The 25,606-nt window shown below is 41.8% G+C and overlaps 3 protein-coding genes across 4 annotated transcripts; 1 reads left to right on the top strand and 2 right to left on the bottom strand.

The window, feature by feature from the left end:
• The first annotated feature begins 1,431 nt into the window (after positions 1-1,431).
• Positions 1,432-2,193, top strand: LOC127348812 (uncharacterized). The gene has a single exon (XM_051374709.2). The coding sequence runs from the start codon at positions 1,522-1,524 to the stop codon at positions 1,942-1,944; it is 423 nt and encodes a 140-aa protein (XP_051230669.1). The 5' UTR covers positions 1,432-1,521; the 3' UTR covers positions 1,945-2,193.
• An 8,501-nt stretch (positions 2,194-10,694) lies between these two features.
• On the bottom strand, positions 10,695-16,095 carry LOC139829698 (B3 domain-containing protein Os11g0197600-like). The gene is made up of 5 exons (XM_051324749.2): positions 15,680-16,095; positions 12,380-13,091; positions 11,811-11,921; positions 11,520-11,683; positions 10,695-11,242 (listed from the first exon to the last, which is right to left on the bottom strand). The coding sequence occupies exons 1-5, from the start codon at positions 15,935-15,937 to the stop codon at positions 10,961-10,963; spliced, it is 1,527 nt and encodes a 508-aa protein (XP_051180709.1). The 5' UTR covers positions 15,938-16,095; the 3' UTR covers positions 10,695-10,960.
• A 758-nt stretch (positions 16,096-16,853) lies between these two features.
• Positions 16,854-22,448, bottom strand: LOC127294849 (B3 domain-containing protein Os11g0197600). 2 transcript variants are annotated; one of them, XM_051324748.2, is made up of 5 exons: positions 22,026-22,448; positions 18,873-19,656; positions 18,296-18,406; positions 18,020-18,168; positions 16,854-17,310 (listed from the first exon to the last, which is right to left on the bottom strand). In XM_051324748.2, exons 1-5 carry the CDS (start codon positions 22,242-22,244, stop codon positions 17,029-17,031), a joined length of 1,545 nt encoding a protein of 514 aa, XP_051180708.1. In that variant the 5' UTR covers positions 22,245-22,448; the 3' UTR covers positions 16,854-17,028. The 2 variants fall into 2 exon arrangements, with proteins under 2 accessions (XP_051180708.1, XP_051180707.1); XM_051324747.2 differs by having other exon boundaries at positions 18,005-18,168; positions 22,026-22,445.
• Between the last annotated feature and the right edge of the window lie 3,158 nt (positions 22,449-25,606).

The raw sequence follows: 25,606 nt of genomic DNA, 5'->3' as shown, positions 1-25,606 counted from the left end.
TCTATCCATGTTAAGACATTTGGGATTCAGTGAAAAATTTATCAGCTGGATTCATTGTATTCTGACTACTGCATCCACATCTGTTATACTTAATGGAGTGCCAGGAAATAATATTATTTGCAAAAGAGGCGTAAGACAAGGACACAAGGTGATCCACTATCTCCTCTGCTTTTGTTTCCACTACTGAGCTATTGCAAATTATCATTAATTATGCCTGGCATGAAGGAGTTCTTAATTTACCCATCAATAATTCTTATGGACAAGATTACCCTATCATACAGTATACTGATGACACTCTCATCATTGTACCTGCTGAAATGGAACAGCTTGACAGTCTCAAGGATATCTTGACCAACTTCTCTATTTCTACTGGCTTAAAAATTAATTACCATAAATCCTCCATGGTACCAATTAATATAAGCACTGAAAGATGTCAAGAGCTAGCGAATCATTTTGGCTGCAAAAGGGAATCTCTTCCATTCACTTATCTGGGACTACCAATGGGTACTACAAGGCCAAGAGTTGATATGAGATTTATATGCTGCCGTAATATTGGATTTTTCCCATTATTTAGCAAATCGGATATATGGTCTTAGCCCGCTATAGCCTTTTATAGCTTCAGAAATCTCCGCAGCTATAGGCTATAGCCCGCTATTTTAAACAGAGCCAATGACCCATATACGCGAAACTATTTGTTGATACTACTTAATATGCTGAGTTATTTGTAGGTAGTTCACATTATTAAGGATAACAATTGGGGCATGTTTGGGCAAAAATTCCTGCCCATGTTCATACCCATCGGATAACCAATTATTCATGGATATCCATGGAGAAAATCCAAACATCAATAACGAACAATTTGTACACCAATAACAACAACAAATAAAATCTCAAACAACGGTATATAATACAAACATATAATCTCACATTGTGCACAAGACAACAATGACACTTTTAAATAATGAATAATATATGGTTGCGTGTATCGGCCTATGCAGATGCGTGGGTGTATTTCCTACTTTTTGGAACAAAAAACATCCTAATTATTAATTTTCTTACTCCGACTCAACAAAATATTTAATTGCCCATAGAAATTTCATTAACAAAAAGGCGAGCTCACATGCCACACAAAATAAGTCAGTACTTAATCTTATTACAATCCAGCAAATTCAGCATAAAAGAATGCTAGCAATATGGCAAGAGGCAATTTACCCAGCACATATCATCACAACATCATTATAGCATAGCATCCTTGATCCATCCATCTCGTGAAGGCTTAGTTATGGCCAACAATAGTACCCATGTACCACACCTTTTCCAGGCACAGTTGAATTAAGTACGAAGAGGAGGATGTTCCACCGTCCATGAAAGTGAAACTGAACCTCCATCACCACTGCTCGTACGTACTACCTTCTAGTACAAGACTATACTAGCTCCATATATATGGATCGAGTGGTACCTGCATACATACGCACTACACCTAAGAGATTTGCAACTTTGCAAGCTAGCTAGCGACTCACCATGGAAGAGTTCACTTTCCCCACAGTCCCAGGAGGCAAGTGCAAGCTCGCGCCATTCCCTCCGCCGTGGTTCCTCGCCGCCCTCTCGGAGGACGAAGACGAGAGCGGCGGCGCGCCCTGGGGCGGCGACGAGAAGATGGACATGCTGTGGGAGGACTTCAACGAGGAGCTGGCACGCGTGCCGCCGGTATGCCCGCTGAGCCCCCTCACCAAGGGAGGCGGTGGGCTGATGACGATGACCATGATGAAGGAGGCGGCGTACTGGCTGGACGACGGCTCGGACGGTGTTCTCGCTGAGACAGGGAAGCGCGGCCGGCACATGGTGGTCCGGCGCCGGAGATGGAGCCTGCTGCTGATGGTCAGGCTGCTCAAGAAGCTCTTCCTGGTTAAGAAATCCAGGAACCAGAGAACTACGCCGATCTGATCTACACCAGTTAGTGCAAGAATTACCGTCGTACTAGTCAGTAGCGCGTGTATATTTGATACTTCATATACTGTACACAATCATTTCCCGTTTATTTGCTGCTTCTTTCACAAGACAAATAACACATGAGTGTTCTTTTTGGGTTTTGCTGATAGAGTGTGATCTTCTACTTCTTTTCTGTTAAGTTCTTCTTCTTGACACCAGTATATTCCCAATACAAATAAGTTCATGTCCCTCTGATTCATCAAACTTTTGGTTTCGCGTCGACTGCACTGCATGCTTATCAACAACAGTATAACGACTGAGATCATAATATTGCTTCTGAATGACGTCCTCCTCCATTACTATGCGTTGTCATTTGTCAGTATTGGGATTGCTAAAACGACAAATGTTTCTCGGCCAGAGCTCGGCGGTGCACATCTTACAATTTAGAAGCTGGGGCAGTTTTTCCTTGTTCCATTATCTAATTTTTGCATTGCGACTGCAGCGAGCAAAATTAACACGTGTTCCCCTCTTGGCAATTGTTTTGTTAGCGTTGGGATCACCACGACAAGGTTGTCACCTCACCTGTCGTACATGCAGATGCATCGCCATCACAGACCTACCTAAATCAAGGAGCCATTCAATTGCGATACCCCCACCAACATCAACATAGTAGGCGAGGATGAAGCAGAAAACCAGATGCCTCTCGAAGTCTCCAGCTTCATAAATGTTGCACTCAACACACTGCAAGTCTGCAACCAACAACACTCTCATGTATCACATCAGGGGTACCGTCTGCCAATTAGGGATTTTAATTCCCCTCCCTGATGCATCACTTAACTTAATCTTGCTCTGCATGCTACTCCCTCCGTCCCAAAATATAAGGCGTCTAAGGATTGGTCAAAAGTCAAACATTACAAAATTTGACCAAATATTTAGGAAAATATATTTACATCTACAATATCGAATGGACATATTAAGAAAATATACTTGATGGAGAATCTATTGATGTTGGTTTAGTATTGTAAATGTTTATATTTTTGTGTATAAACTTGGTCAAATTTAAAAAACGTTGACTTTTGACTAATCCTTAGACGCCTTATATTTTGGGACGGAGGGAGTACTAGTCTAATCGCATCAGGTTACAGCTAGCGATGGCTCCACTTAACATCTTCAGATTACTACTACAAAGAAGTCAATCATGGTACAGATTACTGAAGAAAGCCTCCTGATGGGTGAGATCTCACCAATGCTGAATGGACAGCAACGAAAGGGAAGCCCAGGACAAGGCGAGGCGCCGACACGTGTCTGGTCACGATCTGGTGAATGCGGTGTTTGTTGTCGCAGACCGGTGCAATCTATCTGTAACTGTCAAAATGAAGCAACCAGCCGGTTGGTCTCCAGCAGTGAGCAGCATGAACCGGTTGTGGGTGTACACTCTGTATACGCTGTCAGGTTTGGTAACATACCGACCTGCACTTGTCTGTTGGGTATCTTCCACACATGAAGATGAACATTATCAGATCATAGTCTTCTCTTTCAGTTGAACGTAGACGCACATGCCACCACATGAAAATACACAAAATGAGTTCCTCAAATAAATGCTACAAGCAACACCAATAATAACGGGGATCGACAAAGGAGTTCAAGCTGAAGAAAGCCCCGGACTGACAAGTAATTTTAGCTTAGTAGGGCTTGTAATGTTGTTACTCATGAACTTTGTCAATTTGGTCCTAGAGAGTTGCACTGTGGTGTGTTACAAAGTTCGGTTCCGACCTGCATGTGCTTTAAATGATTAATTGTTACCAAAATAATGTCAGTTGATTAACAAATTACCAGTTTCAACAAAAAAAAAAAGGGTAAATGCAAGCTCTGGAACTGCTGAACTTTGTGTTTAAGATTCTACAATCTACCTCACAGGTCACAGCTAGAATTGGTCTCCGGCAGTGAGCAGCATGAATTGGTTGTGCACGTACTCTGTATACGCTGTCAGGTTTGGTCATACACCAATCTGAACTTCTTTTTAACGGACATCTGTGTTGGAATTTGTGGCTTGCAATATTTTACATGTTCACTACATTGTTATACTTCCGGAATCAAAACCTCGATGTGAAATTATACATGAAAACAACAGGGAATAATAGATGTGGAATTGTACTTAAGGAAGCCGGTACGGCTATACTGAAACACAATGTATATGAGTACGTTGGAATTATACCCGGGGAAAAGTATAGAGCGGAATGCCAGGTTACCCGTAGGATTGGCTCTATGGATTGTTAAAGTCTGCGAGTTTGATTTCGTCTTCAAACTCGGCGCACAACTCACCGTGCGTGTTGAGGACCTAATTGATTAACAGTTGGGCTCAGCAGATGGTTGTTAATGATAGCGGTTGGGTTAACAAGTCGGTGAGTCCTTTCTGGAAACCGATCGAAATATCTGAATTTAGAGTCTATATAAAGGATCTTACCCTTTAGCCTCAATATGCATTGTGAGCGGCACCACCGATAAAGCAGAGGAATAGAGGGTAGACCGAATAGCTCCTAACTCTAATTTTCTACATTGGTATGAGAGCAAAGATTCACCGCCGATTGTCGTCTACCGCCGAAGGAAAGATCAGAGCATCTCCAGCCGCGTCCCCCAAAACGTACCCCAAACGGCACCGGATTTAGAATTTGGGGAACGCGTTTTGTTCGTGCCGCGTTTAGGGGACGTCCCTCCCCAGCCACGTCCCCCAAACAGAATTTGAGATTTTTAAATTTTAATAAACTTGCTATATATTACATAGATTCGAACGAAATTCGATGAAATTAAAACCTAAACCCTGATAGTACTTGCGGCGGCCAGAGGGGTCGTAGTAATGGTGGAAGTTGTACATGTCGTCGACGAAGACATCCTAGTTGTCGAACTCGTCAGGCTCGTTCTTCACCGCACCGCTTGGCCCAGTCTCGCCGTTGTCGGTGAGGTCGACGAGCGGCTTCCCGGTGTCGCAGATGGACATTGACATCGTCGCGTCGAGGTCGCCCCTCAAGGCGCCCTTGTCGTTCAACGACGCCGCGTGCAACCCTGGGAAGTCGTCGGGGTCGTCGCTGCTGCCGCTCGTACTACGCCAGCTACGCGGCCTTCGTGGATTCCTCGTCCTGCTCCTCCTTCACCTTCGGTTTCGGGATGAGGAGGGCGCCGCCGGCGCTCCTGTGCTATTGTCGCTCGCGGATCCTGACGCTATTGCCGATGTGCCTCCGATTGACGGGCGGCGTCGCGTACTCCGGCTCGTCCTTCACCTCGCGCTTCGGCAGGGTGTAGGGCGTGGCGCGGTGCGACGAAGGCGCCGATCGTGCCGACCCCAAGGAAGAGGAGTTCGAGGAGGACGATTACGTCCTCCTTGGCTGCCAGCGTGCGAAGGAGATGGTGGCAGCGAGGGCGGCATCTCCAGCCTTGGAGCGCCATTCTGAATGTCGTCGACGACGTGCTCGATGGTGTGTCCGGGAACGCCTTAGAAGGAGAGGTGTCCCTCCCTGTTCCCGGTGTTCCTCCGGCCGATGAGGCCGTCGGTGCTGTTCATCTCCGCGTCGTGTTGCGTCTGGAAGTAGTCCGCCCACCAGTCGTCGTTACCGGTGGGGGCCCAGGTCGGATCGGCTCGCTCCTCGGTGCCGAGGCGAGCCTGCCGGGTCTTGATCGCGTCCCTCCAGCGCTCCGTGCCCTGCGGCGGCAGCGGCGAGACGCCGACCCCGTTGACGGTCATCCTCCAGCCGCCGCTTCTTGGCAGGAGCATGTCCGGCGGGACAAGATACCCCGCGCGCTACAGCGCCCACGCCTCTGCCACGGTGAGGCTGCCGCGGCCGAAACCGTTTGCCGCGGCGTTCTTGCGGGAGGACGACATTGCGAGTGGCGAGATTGGAGCGGCTGGGAGGTGCGGCGAGAGATTGGATGCGGCGAGATTGGAGCGACGAGATTGGAATGGGGAAGGAAGGAGAGGCGCTCTTATTGTCAGCGGCGGCAAGCGAAGCGGCAGCGGGGAGTTGGCTACAATAAACGCCGGCGCGGATGGCCAGGTGGCCATGCACGACGAGACGCGTCACTGCGTCGCCTGGGAAAGCCAGACGCCATTAACGTCGCTTGACGAGAGGTAGTCGACGGGGTTTTAGACTTACGTGTCGCTGACGGCGTCAATCCCGCCACTTCCCGCCTCGCATTTCGTTTTGTCCGGCGTGTCCAAAACGTCCCGTGTGGAGCGGGAACGAGCTCAAACACCGAACACCGTATTAGACTGCGCCGGATAGAAAGGGCCTCGCGCTGCTGGGAATGGAATTTTGTCTGACGTGTCCTAAATAGCCGCTTTGGGGACGCGGGCTGTAGATGCTCTCATGCGCACGCTGCTGCGAAACTCTGCCGCAGGCCTGCGTTCCATCCCCATGTCCCGTCGATTGCATCGTCGCCGACGGAATCAAGATCGATTCCGTATTTTTGTCGTCCCCGACCAAAATCCGCTGCGCACTCTCGCCCTACAACTACATCTCTGTTGTTGCCCATCCACGATGTTGTCTCCTGCAAGCCGGTGGAGGAAATTAACCGTTGTTGGCCGCGGAACCGTTGTTGGACTCGATGTTTCGTGGAACGTGAAGACAAGTCTTTGCGATCTCGTCGGCTTGCGACCCCGGCGAATCGGCTGCACTCTCCGCGACCAGCCGGCCCGCCACCCACGGCGCTCCGAACAACCACGGCCAGCTCACCCAAGCCTAGCCTCCCTGGGTGGAAGAGTTCGCGGAAGTCGAAATTCGTGCAGCACTCGACATCCACTCTGCTGTTTCAGAGACATCCAACAGGTCGCGATCTCGGCTTCGTCAGGGTTTTGACCGCGGACTTGTTCGGCTCCCTAAACTGCAGAAACTGCTGCTTCCTGGAGACCGCACGAGGAAGTTGATAACAAGGAAGATGCGTAGACGCCCATCTCCTCTTCGTATGTATGACCACCTGCTGTTCGGAATTTGCAATGCTCACTTCTGGAACTATATGTTTCTACATCAACTATGTTTATGTTCTCTGACGAGCAGGGGAACAGAGGAACCTGTAATATCTGCTTAACTAATAATATGAAGCTTCTCTTCTGAATTTCTGCACAACAAGCTCGACTTCTCGTCCGCCATCTGCTTCAGCCATGTGCTACTTGGATTGTTGATGCAGCTTCACAAACCGTAGTTTAATTGCAAGGAAGAACATATGGATTGCTTCAAGTCATGAGGTTACCTGAGCTGCATGTTGACCAAGGATAGAAGGAAAGAGATTACAGCTACAGCTACCGCTGGTTTGAATTGAGTAAGCAAATAATTTAAAGGCAAAGATTTCAAAGATTAGATTAGAACGGCAATCGTCGCCCGTTAGCTGCACTCGACGGAGGTACTCCGGAATTTGGTGTACTCAGGAACTCGCCACTCTACACATTTGCCGGAATAATCTTAATTTTTTTTTGTTGATTACTATGACTGGTGTACACTATCTAAGGAAAAAAGAGAAGGCACCAAACATGCTGCAGATGTTGCACCTGGAAAGCACTCCTAGGAGAAGCAAATTTGCTCTTCACTTGACGCTGGGAACACAAATTGATTTATTTGTTGAAGATAACTCCATACGGAGGAATACTAAGACAGATGCTTGGAATTTCATTATTGACGATATATAGGACTTACTATACCAAGGAAAATAATTAAGCGGCTCTTTAATTGCGGAATTCTATACTTAATTAAGTGGAAGGACTATCAGTTATGGATTCTATTCTTTCATTGCGGCATTTATAGTATATTGTTTCCACTGTCCACACTCCCACTAGAGGTTTAATCATTTTATCTTACGACTTGGTCACATATCAAGGAGCGGAATTAAGTGGCATATTAGTTCTGGAATTCTAAACTTTACTGGGAGGGTTATGGTACTTCATCAACATCCTTATGTTATTTTTGGATACTTCCAATAAAGGTCACATTATATATTTCATTTCATTACTTCATGATTGCACTTGATATGGTTATTTATATCTTTTATTTACAATACAAGTCGGAATGTCTTTGGTTTACTATGAACATCTTATACCGAAGTGGAAAATCAGTCCATCAAAGGATTTAAAAGTGTGTGCACTGATTGGTGGGGGAAGTATACTTCAGGAATATTTATATTAATCTTATTTAAAGAGCATGGAATTATGCAGCATTGTATTATGGCATATACTCCACGGTTGAATGGAGGAATGCAACACTTGGCTATTCCCTTGATTACTTGCAAAATGAATTAAATACTACTATTTGTTCAATAGTTCATTATCTTTGACAATCAAGTAACGTTTGGTGGACTGGAAGGTATTTTTGATATGTTTGATAGTATCTATATGATATGCTATATTACTAGAAATCACATTTCGGGAATCTAGTGGATGCAATGGTATCACTTTTAGTCTAGAAAAGAAATGCGGTGGAAAGTAGGAATACACTATCCTTATATGAAGGTTGGAATTACTAGCAATCATGCGGCACTGGAATCTCATGTGGAACACTATTATAATCCCAAAGGAAAACACAAGTTAAACTTCCAACACTAACATGCTTAGGAAAAAAGGGAGGAATTAACATGGTCCATCTTGTCTATATGCGCTTTGCGGCACTCACTCTATGTTTTAGAGGAACAATTATACTCATATAAAGGACTTAAATCCATTAGTAATGTCAACTATGGGTGGAAGCATTGCGGGAAGGAATAAACTCTATGAGGAATAATTTGGAGACTTTTATCTAACCAAACAACCGCATTCCTATAGGTTGTAAATGAATTTATTTACAAGAATGTTTAATGCAACATGCTTAGTGGAAACCACAATTCTAGGCTTGTTGTTAAATGCTTTACACAAAGGAAATATTTGTACTTTGCGGAAACTCATTCTCCTATGGAATATATGTTTTACTTCTCTGGAATTTGGAGAAAGTGGGAACAAAGGCAGGGTTTGCTAGCTGAATATATCATTACATGGTCTTGGAACAAGCTTCACATCAATGGTATATCAGGTCTTATGGTTTGTTTACTGATGGAAGATTATCATATACAAAGGTTAGTATGAATTATTTTTGTTATTACTATATGTCCTAACAATGTTCTTGCTGTTTATAAATATCACATTGATAGAAGTGAAAGCTTGGTTTGTTTCTAAGTTTCATATGAAAGGCCTGTTGAAGCTTCCATTGTTTTGGGAGTGAAATTACGTAGAAACTCTATGGAAACATGCAAACCTGTCAAGTACCTTTTGATAAAGGGAATGCTACTCTATGAGGAATTAAGTTTGCACTCCCGAGGAAAAAAGGAAGAATAATTTTCATCCCATAGTTATTTTGGACATTATTCATGCGACCTAATCTTAGCCATGCCGGTGGAATTAATACAATTTTGATTAGCATTGTAAATCACACTTGCTGGAATTGTCATCAAGTGTAAGACGAATCCTGGAAGAAGATCTCTGGTATGAAGAAATTGTGGATTGTTCATCATACTTTGATAGTCACAACCTTCAGCTGCATGAATACATTGGTGTCATTATTTGGCAAGACGATCTCCGTACAAGGTAATATATTTTATGTTATGTCTTAATATTTACTTTTGTAAGTTCTTGTGGTGCAGAAAGGAAACACGATTCAAATGTTCCTTCATTATAAAATATGAACACTTTGATGCGCTTCAAGCATTAAAGGAAGGCATGAGCTAAGGGAATTATTTATATATATATAATCGTGGTCGTGGAAGGTGCATCATAACCGAAAAGTGTACTTGGCACATGAGCACCAGTGCTCCTGATTTTTAAAAATCAATTTTTTTGAATTTGAAAAAATATGAAATTAAATACCCACATATATAAACATTCTGAAGGTACGGTAGAAATTTTGAAGAAAAATATGTTATATTTTGAGCTATACAAAAAAGACAAATTTCTGACAAACATATACCTCTATACGTAGCTACAATTTTGTTATTTTCCTGTAGCTCAAAATACAATGCAATTTCTACCGAAACTTTGCATGATTATTCAGAATATGTGTATGTATTCATGGAATAAATGTGATAATTTTTTAAAATGTAGAAATTCAGTTTTTAAATATTTTAAAAACTGAGAGCACTGGTGCTCATGTGCACCAAATTTGCTTCCCATCATAACCTGTTACTTTGTGATAATATGACTCCAAAACTCATAAAGTATATATGCAATATGAATGCGTTGAGGGAATCTTTTGACCATGTTAATAGCATGGGAATTCACTTTGTTGCATAAAATATTTTCAGCCAAGTCGAGATGTTGGAATTTATGGCTTGCAATATTTTACATGTTCACTACATTGTTATACTCCCGGAATCAAAACCTCGATGTGGAATTATACAGGAAATAACAGGGAATAATAGATGTGGAATTGTACTATCTAGAATTTGGAGTCTATATAAAGATCCTTACCCTCTAGCCTCAATATGCATTGTGAGTGGCACCACCGATAAGGCGGAGAAATAGAGGGTAGACCGAATAGCTCCTAACCCTAATTTTCTACAATCTGCACTTGTTTGTTGGCTATCTTTCGAATATAAGGATGAACCATTATCAGATCACGACCTTCTCTTGTAGTTGCAAACGCGCCACCAGAGATGCAAAGGCAAATGTATGAGCCTATCTGGTTTTTTCGCTCAGGAAGATATACACAAAAATGCATGAAAATATACTGACAAGTCTATAAGTGGAAACTAAGGGGCATCAATAAAAACTATAATAGAATATTTTTTTCCAAATAATATGGAATTACAATGGCAGCAATGGTAGTACTAGATTATTCTTGAACAATCCAATAAGACCACAGCTAATTTTATTGGCGACTCACTTATTTTTAAAATAAAATATCACCAATATCTCTATAATGTCTACTTATTGCCTACTACAGCCCCAAATCACTGAAATTGCAGACAGACCCTGACATCTTTTCTAAATGATGGAAGAGAACACTCCCTCAACATGTCCACATGACTGTTATTTCCGGCCAGGACCGGGGAGGAATGGAGTTATTTCTGGGACAACTCTGTAGATGTGTACTTTTATGTTGTCCTTCGAGATGAGCTCGAAGACACAGATGTCAAACGTCTCCAGATTATTGCCTACAGCAAACTTGCCCCAGCCACCGCTGAAAGCGCCTACAGAACGCTGGCTGTTATAGACATAGTTAACATCCCAAGACTTTCCTTGTGGATCCCACAGTTTTATCTTCCTGTTGGCACGTGGAAAACATTCCCTTGCAAATTCACTAGGGATAGTCTGCAATACAAGGAAGTGACTCAGGAACGGGATAAAAAAAAATCAGGCAAGTCGCAGATACCTCAAGAAAAGACTATAACAGTGATAAAAAAGATTGAATAACAGCTAGTGGCAAATCAAAATGTGCACTAAAGGAAGGTACTCATGTAGCCAACTGAGTGACGCTCGGTTCTATTCATGCACATACAGAAATAAATGGTCCTAAAATAAGGGGAATATAGGAATGGTTCTTAACACAATAGAAGTAGTAAATACGTGAAAATAGAAGTAACATTACCAAGAAAAACCCCACATATACATAAGACTCCTTCATTATCTGGAGACCGAACGGATTCTTGGATTCAAATTTCTTTGCCCTTTGCAAAGCCTGGTTCTTCTGTTCTTCAGTTACCACTGGCCTTTGCGATATTACTTTCAGTTGTCTTTGACCTGAAGCGCTATCTGACAAGTGCAATAGCAAAAATTTATATACAGAAACCACACATTTATAATAACTGCATGTCCTACTGATCGTAAATTATAGCAAAGCTTTCTGATATCACGATGGTTTTTGGGACGGACAACTCACATTTACCACATCTAGCTGCATCCTTATTCTTTCTGAGCCGCATGGGTGGTGACAATTCAGACTTGATCGAAGAAATACTTTGTTCTAACATGCTGCTTGAGGAATCAGAATCTGTGATAGAGAGAGTATGTTTGTAAAGGAAATATATAAATCCCTAGGACTTTCAAGTACTAGATACAGTACAAATTTCATAATTACTTTTAACAAAGTTGATGTTAGCCATCTCTAACCTAGAGCTCAAAATGGTTCTCTTCTAGCAAATACTTGCCTGTACTGTAGTACGACAATGCATGGCAAACAATAAAGAGTGTAAGCTGTACTGTACTAGACATGGTATGGATGTGGCAAGTCCTTCATGCAATTATTATGCAAATATGCATACTACTTTCTGTCGGCTTGTTGCTCCAACAATTTCAAAAATAATGGAACTGTTCACTAGCTTTTATTTTAGATAAGAAGAGACATAACCTCCCTGACCTACACATAGTGAGATGTTACTAGCTACTACATATATGCTGACTATGTCAAAACGAATATTAGTCCATATTAAAATTGAAGATAAGTTTTACCTTCGGTACTGTTAAGGCTTGATGCCGACTTGTAAGTACCAACTGAAGCTCCAGGACACTTTTTCTTACCCTTGTCTGAAGAGATAGACAACTTCTGCAATTCAAAGTCATTTGCATCCATTTCTCTAATCCTCTTCCTTGTGGTTCTGTTGCTCTCCTCAAGGGGGACAACCACTCTTTCTTGTGGGTAAGCTGAATCCATGTCCATGTTAACGCTAGTTAGTGTTTCCTTACAAGCTACGACCGAAGTTTCAGGCCTACAGTTTTCCAAGACACTACAACACTTCTTCGATGTAGAGCCATTTGCATCCAATTCTGTAACCCTCTTCCTTGTGGTTTTATCACTCGCCTCCAGGGGAGAGGCCACTACTTGTGATGGGCCAGCTGCATTCATGTCAATGTCCCCTTCACTAACTTCTAGTTTAATGACCATATGCTTGCAAGGCTTAGCGTGGAAAGCCGAGGGCTTCTCAATGCACATTGCATCAAATATAGTTACTGAGAACTGTGAGTGTCCATCATAACGGAATGTTAAAAAGTGACCCGTCCCAATCGAGTGATCTCTCACAAATTCCTTCCATCCCTTCACAAAGAACAACCCTTCATTGTCTGAAGCCAGTTCTGCAAGCCATGTGTTCCCACTTTGACCTTTTAGGTAAACCACTCCAGTAGGCTGATTCTGAAGGTACTGGTTGAACGATGCTGGAATTCTCTGCATAGCATCAACATACAAAGCCTTGTTATTTTTTCTGGAATACACACAAGTAATTGTAACGATGTGAACTAAATGTGCAATATGATCACAGATCAGGGACAAAGCTATCAAGCAAATACTATATGGCATGTCATGTCATGTGACATATTAAAAGGCGCCAATTTCCTAGGCCAGTGAAACAAGCCTGAACCACTGCCTAAACGATAAAAAAAATGCATTAACAAAACACTGCAAGAACATCTATATAACACTTTCTCCATGCACCAGATAGCACGGTAATGCATTTCACAAATGGACAAAACATGATGCCTTCAATTAAACCATGCAATAACTTACACAAGGATATCCATATGCACATCTTTCTGTTTTAAACATCATATCATAATCCTCAGGAAATGATTTAACAGATTGAAGATTAAAGTTTAAGTGAGTTCAGGGTAAAAGGTTACTTTTAATCTAGACCTTTTAATGCTAAATTCAGTCCCTCCACTTCGGAAGTTGTCCATATTTTATAGGGTGCTGTCATGAGAACTGTGAACATCACCACAACGCAGGGCAGGGACAAATATGTTGATGCTGGATAGGAGACACAACGAGAAGTTGCTCTTCTTGAAGGGAATTAAAGAGGGAATTACAAGAAACCAAGGTCTTGTTAATTCTAGGGACATGAAAACCTCTGATTCGTGCTTCTGAGTTCGGTCACTGTTTGAAAAAATATATAAGTTGCTTCCGCAACTAGTTGCCTCTTTGTTCTCTTATTAATGTACATGAGGACACACATGCGATTTTGCAAGCTTAAACTTATGAAGGCAACAATAAACATATAAGATATCATCTATTCACACAAAACATCAAAAGGACGTACCCAGTGCTGAGAGCTCCCGCACTGTGCGGGGTCTGGGGAAGGTGTTAGTGGCAAGCCTTACCCTCACGAAGTGCAATGTTATTCACACAAAACATCATTTGTGCATTTATCTCTATGGAACTCTCAAGAAGTAAACTACTAATGATTGTCTGCCGACAACTTCTGGCTGAAGGACCGATATGTGAATGGACAATATTGTTCTGACGGAAGGAAAAAATTAAATCAGATTATACCATATCTTTTTTTTTCTGAGAAGGGACATTATGCCATATAATGCGTCCCTTAAGCTGTTAATCAACATTCCATACTATATACTGGGCTACCAGAGCGCATTTCCGTATATAAGTAGTAAGCCCTAAGCAGAGAAAAGTTCCTAACTAGCTAAATGAAACACACAAAATACCACTCTCAACCCTGACAAAGTAGTGTATCTGTGTAAGCATGGGCAATGCTGTGCTAGCTTGATCAAGATTAATTCTTCCACTCTCATGAAGGACAACTAAACTAACAAAGATTACCAAAAATACTAAGGTCCTCTTTGTTCGACAGGATTCCAAAAGCACAGGAGCTGGATGTCATGACATGTTCAATCCTACAAAAATTAAAAATACGAGATTACGTATACAAGGTTATTTGGTTGGGGCAAAGAGAAGCCCACAAACTTTTTGAAGGATTAAGTGATTGCCATAGTTAACAGCTTATCAGAAAACAAACAAAAAATTCCATGAGGTCAGACTCAATGGATATTTTTCCATGCCATGACATGTTCAATCCTAAAAAAAAATCAAATCTTGCAAATCAAACCAGGTCTACAGGGAAAAAATCCTAAGAAATTGAATCCTCAAAAATTCCTATCGAATTCCATGGAGAGACTATTTGGTTTGCATGATTCCAAAAACGCGGGAATATGACAAGAACATATGATTGCAACGTTATGTCCACTTAAGTCCCAAGAGATTGAATTTTCTCCATAGTTTTGTTTGGTTACAATAGCAAAAATAAAAGGATTCTTTCCAAGAGCGTTGGGTCAATGGAAATTTTCTTATGAAAAATTGCATAATAAAATTTAGAAAAACTTCCTATGGATGCAATCCTAGGACCATCTAGCCGCTGGTATGCATCTTCACCGAGAATTCAATATCACCGGGTCCATGTCAGAGACAGTGGGGCAGTGGTAACACCATTCGTGCAGGTCACTACTTATGCGACAAGGACAGTTAGAGTTACTGCAGCCGTGGGCCTTCAAACGAACTTCTTAGGGAAATTTCTAAGAATTCCAATTATTCCAAATATCTATGAAAGAAACATTCGAACCAAAGAGGCCCTGATATTCAAGGCAAAAAAAAAACCATGCTATTAAATGTACATCAACCGAGATTCCCCTGCTGCCACCAGGTGGTGGATCAAAGGAAGCGCTTTATTCCCACATCCAAAAGCATAAGCAGCTTAGAATCTTCCAAATAACACCATACAAGATTCACAATAATAATGAGTAAACATCCTGCTCACCTTTGGCATCAGATACACAATCAAAAGCAAACAGTCATATATCAGACTATCAGAAAGACAACACTGTTTTTTTGTACTGGAATATGGCAAATGAACCTTCTCACAAAAAAAAAGAACCAACATCGGATCGGGATAGCAACTTGAGTCAATCCAAGAAAAATCAATCAGCAACATCCTGAAGATTATAATCAAAGATGCAAGGAGCTCTCACCAATCTCTCCCCGTATAGGTGCGGAAAGAACACCCTGGCGAATTGCTGCCCGAACTCCCCCTCCCCCTCCTTCTCCTTCCCCTTCTCTTTCTCTTTCTCCTTACCCTTCTCCATCGCCGTCGCGGCCATGGCGGCCGCCGTCTCCCTGGTCTCCCTCTCCAGCTCCACCTCCCGCCGCGCGCTCCCCTCCCTCTCCTGCTCCTCCTCCCGCCGCCGCCTCTCCTGCAGCTCCCGCCGCCTGCTACCCGGCCCCACCATGCCCGACCAAGCTCTCTTCTTCTCTCACCTACCCCCTACTCAACTATTGGGAGGATGCCGCCGAGGTTTATGAACTTCAGTTACCGCTGGAGTCTGGAGCAGGGAGTGAGGGTGTCATTGTCCTCTGACTCCCACGGTCAACACTCGCTGACTGTGGGCCCCATCTCCGCTAATTCTCAGCGTGGGTTTTAGCGTGAGATCCCCGAGGACGAAATGGTCAATGTCTTTTCACAGAAAAGGGAGCATGCCTCGGCTGAGGATGAAAGGCCCTGACCTGATGGTCCTTTTTGGGCAATTGTGCTGCAGAGATCATGCATGCATGTGCGTCAAAATAGATAAATCAGTGAATGATCGATGGACTTTTGTAAGATTTTTTTTCTGTTCTTCTTTCAGGGGCAAAATAGAGAATTCGTCATGCATTTATGTTAAATATTTTCGAAGCATTCAAATTTCACCTTTGATTGTACACATCTGGTAGCACAGGACGGTATCTACTTGATGCACACTAATTAAAAAAATTACTACAGCTGAGTTTTTTTTTTTGTGAAAAGGACAGGTCGATTTATTAGTAACCATTAATAAAATGCCAAAATTAATAAAAGATACAAACAGCTTTCTGGATCAGGGTGCTATCTTTCTTTTTTCAAAAAGGAGAAACCCAACGTCTGCATTAATCCAGAGTCACCGCTCAACACCTATAAACCCGGCAATGGGTGAAGAAACATGTTGTTAAAATAGGAGCACACATTCGGTCTAGCAGACCCTCGGCGAGCGCCTCATGCACTCGCTTCAGAAGACATCACCGCAATCAACCACTGGTTCATCTTCAGGGCAGAGATCCACACAAAAAAAATATGCTGTTCAAATAATGTTGCATTACGATTGCAGCAATGCTACAAAAAAAAAATCTTGGACAGATATAACTGGGGCCATTTTTATTAGCCAGTCACTTTTTTTAACAAAATGTCACCAATATCTGAATACTGTCATCTTCTTTCCTACTACAGTCCCTGATCAGTGGAACTTCAGACATACCCTGATATGTTCAAGGTAATGGAAGAGAGCACTCCCTCAACATGTGCACATGACTGTTATTTCCTGCCAGGACCCGGGAGGAACGGAGTTATTTCTGGGACAACTCTGTAGATATGTACTTTTATGTTATCCTCTCCGAATAGCTCAAAGATGCAGATGTCGAACTTCTCCAGATTATTGCCTACAGCAAACTTGCCCCATCCAGCGCTGAAAGCACCGACAGAACGGTCACTGTAGTAGACATACTTAACGTCCCAAGACTTTCCTTGTGGATCCCACAGTTTAAAATTCCTGCTGGCATGTGGAAAATACTCCCTTACGAATTCACATGATATTTTCTGCAATACAAGGAAGTATTTCAGGAAAGGGGTGACAGCGAAAACAGGCAAGTCACAGATATACATATATGGCACAACTATTAATTGGACTAGAAAGTATCTGAAACATAAATGTTTCCCTACCGTGAAGTAAACTAAGACAACCAAATTTTTTGGATGGTACTTTGGCGGGATTTTCTACTTGAAAATTTTGAGCGGGGAAATGGAGTCTAAAGCAACAATCTCGTGTCACGGACACCACTTGATAATTTTATAAACAAAGATCAGTAAATGTTTATCTCCTAACATAATAACACGGATGGATGTGAAATCAATGAATTGGCTAAGCAACGCCATCAAGGGAATTATCTAACAGAGACAGAATAAACTGAATAACAACTAGTGGCAATTCAATATGTGCACTAAAGGATCCTGTTCATGCACACCCAAACAAATGAAATGGCATCAGCCAGGACTAGCCCTCGGTGGTATTTTCGTTAATAAAGGAGAAGACCTGAGCACCCTGCGGAGTCTAGGGCTCAAGCAAAAATAGGCAGTGAGCCTACTTGCACAGCACAGGTACTCAGGTAGCCAACCGGAGTGATGTTTGGTTCTATTAATGCACACACAAAAAGAAATGGTACTAAAATCCAGAAAAAAAGGAACCATTTTGAACTCGATAGAAGTACTAAATATGCGAGAAAAGCAACATCACCATGAAAAAACCCACGTATACATAAGACTCCTTCATTATATGGAGACCGAAAGGACTTTTGGATTTAAATTGCTTTGCCCTTTGCAGAGCCTGATTCTTCTGTTCTTCAGTTACCGCTGGCCTTTGCGATATTACTTTTAGTTGTTTTCCACCTGTCACTCTATCTGACAAGTGCAACAGCATAAGTTTTTTTACAAAAATCACATACTTATAATACTGCATGTCTTACTAATCATACATTGAAGCAGAGCTTATTGACATCAGGGGAGTTTTTTGCGACGGACAACTTACTTTTACCACGTCTAGCCACATCCTTATTCATTTTGAGTCGCATGGCTGATGACGATTCAGACTTGATGCAAGAGATACTTTTTTCTAACATGCTCCTTGACGAATCAGAATCTGTGGTTTAGAGAGTATGTTTGTAACAGAAATATAAGAATATTTAGCACTTTCAAGTAAGCTACGGTAAAAATTCAGCTAGTTTTAACGAAATTGATATTAATAGTCTTCCTACAGCTCAGAATGGGACTCTTCTAGCAAAAACTTGCCAGTACTGTATTACGATGATGCATGGAATGATGGAAACCAATAAAGAGTGTAAACTGTACTGTATTAGACATGTTATGGATGGGGCAAGTCCTTTATGCAAATATGAACACTATTTCATGCTGTTGGCTTGTCGCTCCAACAGTTGAAAAAAATAAATTAATTGTCATCTGTTAGACTATTACTAGCTACTTTATTTTAGATAACAGAGATAGAACCTCCCTCGCCTATGATTGTGAGATGTTACTAGCTACTACATATATGCTGACTATGTCAACAAAAATCTTACACAGCCCTCAAAACTAGAGACATGTATTACCTTCATTGCTGTTAAGACCTGTTGATCCCGACTTGTGAGTACCAACTGAAGCTCCAGGACACTTTTTCTTACCCTTGTCTGAGGCAATACATAACTTCTGAAATACAGAACGGTTTGCGTCCATTTCTCTAATCCTCTTCCTTGTGGTCCTGTTACTCTCCTCTAAGGGGACAACAACTGTTTCTGGTCGGTCAGCCGAATTCATATCCATGTTAACACTAGGTAATGTCGCCTTACAAGTTATTTTTGAGAAGGAGGATAACTCTAGCCTCTGCATCGGTTGATGCACACAACCAAGTGTCGCCTTACAAGCAATGACAGAAGTTTCAGGCCTACAGTTTTCAAACACACAAGAGCACTTCTTCGATGTAGAGCCATTTGCATCCACTGTAACCCTTTTCCTTGTGGTTTCATCACTCACCCCCAGGGGGGAGGCCATTACTTCTGATGGATCAGCTACATTCATGTCAATGTCCCCTTCACTAATTTTTTGTTTAACAGCCTGATCCTTGCAAGGCTTAGCATAGAAAGCAGAAGGCTTCTCAACGCACATTTTATCAAATATAACAACTGAGAACCGTGAGCGCCCATCATAACGGAAGGTTAAAAAGTGACCCGTCTCAATCGAATGATCTCTTACAAATTCCTTCCATCCCTTCACAAAGAACAACCCTTCGTTGTCTGAAGCCAGTTCTGCAAGCCATGTGTTCCCACTTTGACCTTTTAGGTAAACCACTCCAGTAGGCTGATTCTGAAGGTACTGGTTGAACGATGCTGGAATTCTCTGCATAGCATCAACATACAAAGCCTTGTTATTTTTTCTGGAATACACACAAGTAATTGTAACGATGTGAACTAAATGTGCAATATGATCACAGTTTGGTGACAACGCTACCAAGCAAATACTATATGACATGTGATGTGACAGACTAGAAGGTTCCGGTTATCCTAGGTCAGAAAAACAAGCCTGATATCATTTCCTAAATGATGAAATGTGCATTAGTGAAACATTGCCAGAGTATCTATCTAGCATGTCTTTCCATTGACCACATACCATGGTAATGCATTTCATACAAGGGATATTGATACAAGATGGTTCCTTCAATTAAACCATGCAATAATTTACACAAGGATATCCATATACAAAACTTTCTATTATGAGTATCGTATCATTATCCTCAGGAAATTATTTAACAGATCACTAATACTATCTACTTAACATTAAGGTTTAAGTCAATTGATAAAATGCTAATATTCACTTTTGGTCTTGACCTTTTTATGCTATAATTTGGTCCCGCTACTTTCGGATTTTTCCATATTCTATAGGGTGATGCGATGAGGACCAAGGACACGACCATAACGTAGGGCGAGGGCAAAGATTCTGCTGCTGGACAAGAGATACAACAAAAAGTTGCTCTTCACGAAGGAATTACAGACGCAATCACAATAAACGAAGATCGTGTTAGTTCTAAGGACAACAAAGCCTCTGATTTGTTTTTCTGAGTTCAGGCATTGTTTGAACAAAAATATGTGTTGCCTTCACAACTAGTTGCCTCTTTGTTCTCTTCATCTCTTGTTAATGCACAGAATCACGTATATGTTGATGTTGCAAGCTTATTAAAGCAACAATGAACAGATAAGATATCATCTATTAACACAAAACAACAGTTGTGCATTTATCTCTACATGTTAGTTGAGCAACTAATACATCTGCCGACAACTTGGGGCTGAAGTACTAATATGTAAATGGACAACATTGTTTTTACGGAAGGAAAGAAAGAAATCACATCATACCATATTATATGCCCCTTAAGCTGTTAATCAACATTTATACCATATACTGGACTACCAGAGAGCACTTCTATATATAAGTACAAGCTCTATGCAGAGAAAGCTCCTAATCAGCTAAATGAAACACACAAAATAGCACTCTCAACCCTGACAGAAGAAGTGTAACTTTGTAAAGCATAGGCAATGCTGTGCTAGCTTGATAAAGATTAATTCCTCCACCCTCAAGGAGGGCACTGAACTAACAAAGATTGACAAAAATACTAGGGGCCTCTTTGATTGACAGAATTCCAAAAACATAGGACCTGGATGACATGGCATGCTCAGTACTACCAAAAAAAAAATGAAAATACGAGTGTGTCCATGTGATCAGACTAAATGGATATTTTCCTTCGAAAATGTATGTAGAGTACATATTTTTTCCATGAGTTCCTATCTTTCAATCAAACAAGATCTATAGCAAAAACAAATCCTAAGAGACAGGATCCTGAAAAATTCCTATCAAATTTCAAAAATGTGGGAATATGAATAGGACATAGTACTGCAATGTTATGTCCACTTGAATCCCACAAGATTGAATTTGGGCCAGAGTTTTGTTTATTACACCATTGGAAAAATGATTATTTCAAGAGGTTTAAGTCGATGGAAATTTTCTTATAAAATATAGCGCAATAGAATCCTTAGAATAAATTACTATGGAATTCAACCCAAAGACCGTCTAACAATTGGTACTCTGCATCTTCACGGAGAGTACAACTTCACCGGGTCAATGCCAGAGACGGCAGCGACCATTCCTGCAGGTTGCATAACATGGAATTTCTCTACCTTGGGAAAGTGAAAAAAAAAATGAAAGTTAGACTGTTAGAATTACTGCACCCACGGGCCTTCACACAACTTGATAGAAAAAATTCCTAAGGATTCCAGTCCTTCCAAATTTTATATGAAGAAAAAAACATTTAAACCAAAGAGGAATCAAAGAGGCCCTGATACCGAAAGGAAAAAAAAAACATTTATGCCATTAAATGTACATCAACCGAGGAGATTCCCCTGCCACGAGGCAGTGGATCAAAGAGATCACATTATTCCACTCCCACAACCAAAGGCATAACCAGCTAAGAATCTTTGAAACAACATCATACAAGATCCACCTGTGGCATCAGAAACACTATCAAAAGCAAAACTCTCATAGATCAGACAATCAGAGAGACAAGACTCTGCTTTTTGTACTGAGATGTAGCAAATGAGGAGTTAAGCACAGAAGCAACATCGGATCGGCTAATCATAGAAATGGCAACTTGAGTCAATCCAAGAGAAATCAATCAACAACACCCTGCGGATTATAATCAAAGATTCAAGGAACCTCACCAATCTCCCCCCGTATAGGTGCGGAAAGAACACCCTGGCGAATTGCTGCCCGAACTGGCCGCTCTCCCCCTCCTCCTTCGCCGCCATGGCGGCCGCCGCCTCCCTGCTCTCCCTCTCCTGCTCCTCCCGCCGCGCGCTCTCCTGCTCCTCCTCCCGCTGCCGCCTCTCCCTCTCCTGCAGCTCCGACCGCCTGCTCCCCTGACCCTCGCGCCCCACCATGCCCGACTAAGCTCCTCTTCTTCTCTCACCTAGCCCCTCTGCTCTACTCTTGGCAGGATGTCGCCGAGGTTTAGAAGCTTCAGTTACTACTGGAGGCTGGAGCGGGGCGAGTCTGACTCCTAGTGTCAACACTCGCTGACACTAGCCTAATTCTCGGCGTGGGTTTTAGCCTGAGATCCCTGAGGACGAAATGGTCAATGTCTTTTCGGAGAAAAGGGGAACATGCCTGGGCTAAGGAGGAAAGGCACTGACCTGATGGTCCATTTTGGGCAGTGTGCGTGAAAATAGAAAAATGAGTGAATGAATGATTGATCGAGTTTTTTTTTGGATATCTTTTTATTTTCTTTGAGGGACAAAATAGGGTAATCGTCATGCTTATGTTCAATGTTTTCGAACCATTCAATTTCCTTGGTCACCTTTGATCGTAGCAATCCACTGAGTTAAATTTTGGGAGTTTATCCAAAAAAAAAAGTTGTCTTTTGGAAGGGTGTTATCTGGGACATAATACTGCTTCGTCCTTCCCTATACACAAAGTGTCCTCGTATTTTGTGATTTTACTTTGGACATGAACTTGATTGATAATATGTGTATTATAAAAAAATATTATTGGGATGTTTCTTGAATATGAATTCGATGATATTTTTTGGCACATACATAACCCACATCTTGTTGGTCAAATGATAGTCAAAGTTGAGCACCAAATTACATGTGTACCATGTTATTATTTTGTGTCATTTAACTTTGACTGTCATATTGATCATCATTGCGAGGAGAGTCCTAAGAGCGGCAAACATGAGACAACCTACCGCCTTCCCGAAGTGGCCTCTCATGCAAACCTTTAAAGCACGTGCCTACAATTCGGTTATCCGCGTAAACTTCTAACATCCAAGATTCAACTTTGAGCTCCCATTCAACAAACCATAGATGGGTAAACACATAACAACTAAGCATGGATAAGTATAGAAGATACATAAAGGTTAACACCAGAGCTCAAGAAACTCTTAATCGTGATATGATCGGTAGTAAAGCATACCAGAATTGCAAGATCAAGTCATGCAAAGGACTAGGGTTACTCTAATCAACTATCGGTAAACTATAGTTGAATCAAATGCAACTGATTAAGCGAGCCCAAAGTAAGTTTGACAAACCAGGTATCAAATTGAGCAAGCAGATTTTGCTTGATTGGAATCATAGTGCTTCAACACCGCTCTTCGGTGTACTGGGACTCTACGTCGAAGTATTTCTCTCCATCGAGAAGAAGCAAAGGACCAGAAAAGTTGAAGGGCATTCGTTCAATAAAAGAATCATAATACAATGCAAAAAAGAGCTAGACAGATGATATGACATGGAAATATGTTTAGTATGAAGAGTGTAATGCAACAAGGTTCAATTTCATTGGCTCAAAATGCAACTATTATAACATTTTAGAAACAATATTAACTTAAAGTTGTTTTAGAGTTATTAGCACCAACATGTTGAACGGTTGGGTTATCATCCATGAAACATGTTGTAAACATCTCCACATTTTGATTAAAATTTCGGTATGTTATACACAATTTCCCGACTTCATATGAATTTTCAATTTTTTACAAGATTAAATGGCTAACTTGGATTTTTTTAGAAACACAATAAAACATGGAAAACACTTCTCAGGGACTGGTTGGCTAACCATATTGGATAACAGGTGGGGTCAAGACATTGGGTTTTAAATGAATAAAACTACGTGGGTCCCAGTGATCGAGAGGCTCGATAGTGGGACCCATGTTCGTGAGCGCCACATGATAACATGTCGGATATCCTTGGCAATGCACCAGATCTTGCAAAAGGATGAGGTGTACATCAACATAGCAATGGGAAGGGGCATGGGGAGATATGATCGCAGGAGCAACGACGACACATGAAGCTTCATCAATAAAAGGCACATGGAGAAGGGGAACTGGTCCAGATGGACCAGAATCTCTCATGGAGGATGAATTCATGGTCGAAGATGGTCGAGGAGGGTGGGGAGACGACAAGAAAAACAACAACATTTAGACGAATGCGTGAAAGATGACGCTTCTCTGGGTCAATTTTGGGTGGGGAAATAGATAGGAGAGACGCAGAGGCTTCTATTCGGACGAGAGGCTAGAAGAACGCAATATGACATCGAGTCAACATGATGAGATACGACCAGAATGAATGCGGACACACGTGGGCCAGCATCACACCAATCATGGTTTGATGCCCACTGGTGGAATCCATGGACTCTGACAAATCTCCTCAGAGGCTTATAGTCTTTCGATAGTCAACAATGATGGTGAGATGATGCGAGGTATTTGATCTTGCGGTGGCGCACACCTGCTCACTTGAAGACGGAGCCCCTGGTTGTGCAGGACCCATCCATAAGCGATAAAGAGAAGCTGTATAGGAGAGAGTGGTTGGGTTTGGCATGCTTTTGTCCTACTTAGGCTTATGGTTTTTCCACAAGATTTTGTTTATTTTTTCTGTGATAAAATGAGATAACTATTTTTCAATTTTGGAGTTAAAAATGTCCACAGGATAATCTGGAAATATTCATAGCGTTTCTAGTACAATACCACATCATTGTGAATTATTTCCAACATCACTTCAGTGCAACCTTTCTTCTCTATAAAAACAAACCTAGCTTTAAGTTAACAAGAAGTTTGTGACTTGGCATTCCAAAATGGGAATATATCGGTAGTCCTCAAAGTATGTTGTGTGTGTGGGGCCATATATTAGTTTGAAAATGCATATCTAGGTCCTAATTCTAATATCTATGTTTGAATTGTTAACAAGTGGTTCAAAAGAAGACCTACCTAGGTCTAAGATGCATGTGTGGCACATTGACGGATGCCACATAGACAATATTTTGCAAAATAGTCCCTCCAATTTATCTATTCGAATCGTCTCGTCATTATCCCTCCTTCCTCCATCCGACAACATCCTCACCCATCACAAATTCTCCATGAGCCCCACTCGAAAGAATAGAATCAACCGGTCATCCTAGCCCTCCGTCGTGCCAACAAGCTAGACGACATGTACCACGCTTCCTCCTTGCGCGTCTTGATACGTCTCAAACGTATCTATAATTTCTTATGTTCCATGCTAGTTTTATGACAATATCTACATATTTTATCCATACTTTATATCATTTTGATGCATTTTCCGGCACTAACCTATTAACAAGATGCCGAAGCGCCAGTTCCTATTTTCTGTTGTTTTTGGTTTCAGAAATTCTACACAGGAAATATTCTCGGAATTGGACGAAACAAAAGCCAAACCTCCTATTTTCCGAGGGACACACGGAGCCAGAAGGGCAAGCCAGGGGGAGGCCCACGGCCTCCACACCATAGGCTGGGCGG

The sequence above is a fragment of the Lolium perenne genome, chromosome 4, assembly GCF_019359855.2.
Source record: "Lolium perenne isolate Kyuss_39 chromosome 4, Kyuss_2.0, whole genome shotgun sequence".
Taxonomy (NCBI): Eukaryota; Viridiplantae; Streptophyta; class Magnoliopsida; order Poales; family Poaceae; genus Lolium; species Lolium perenne.
The sequence above is the reverse complement of the archived record's forward strand: the minus strand, read 5'-3'. Positions and strand labels throughout refer to the sequence as shown.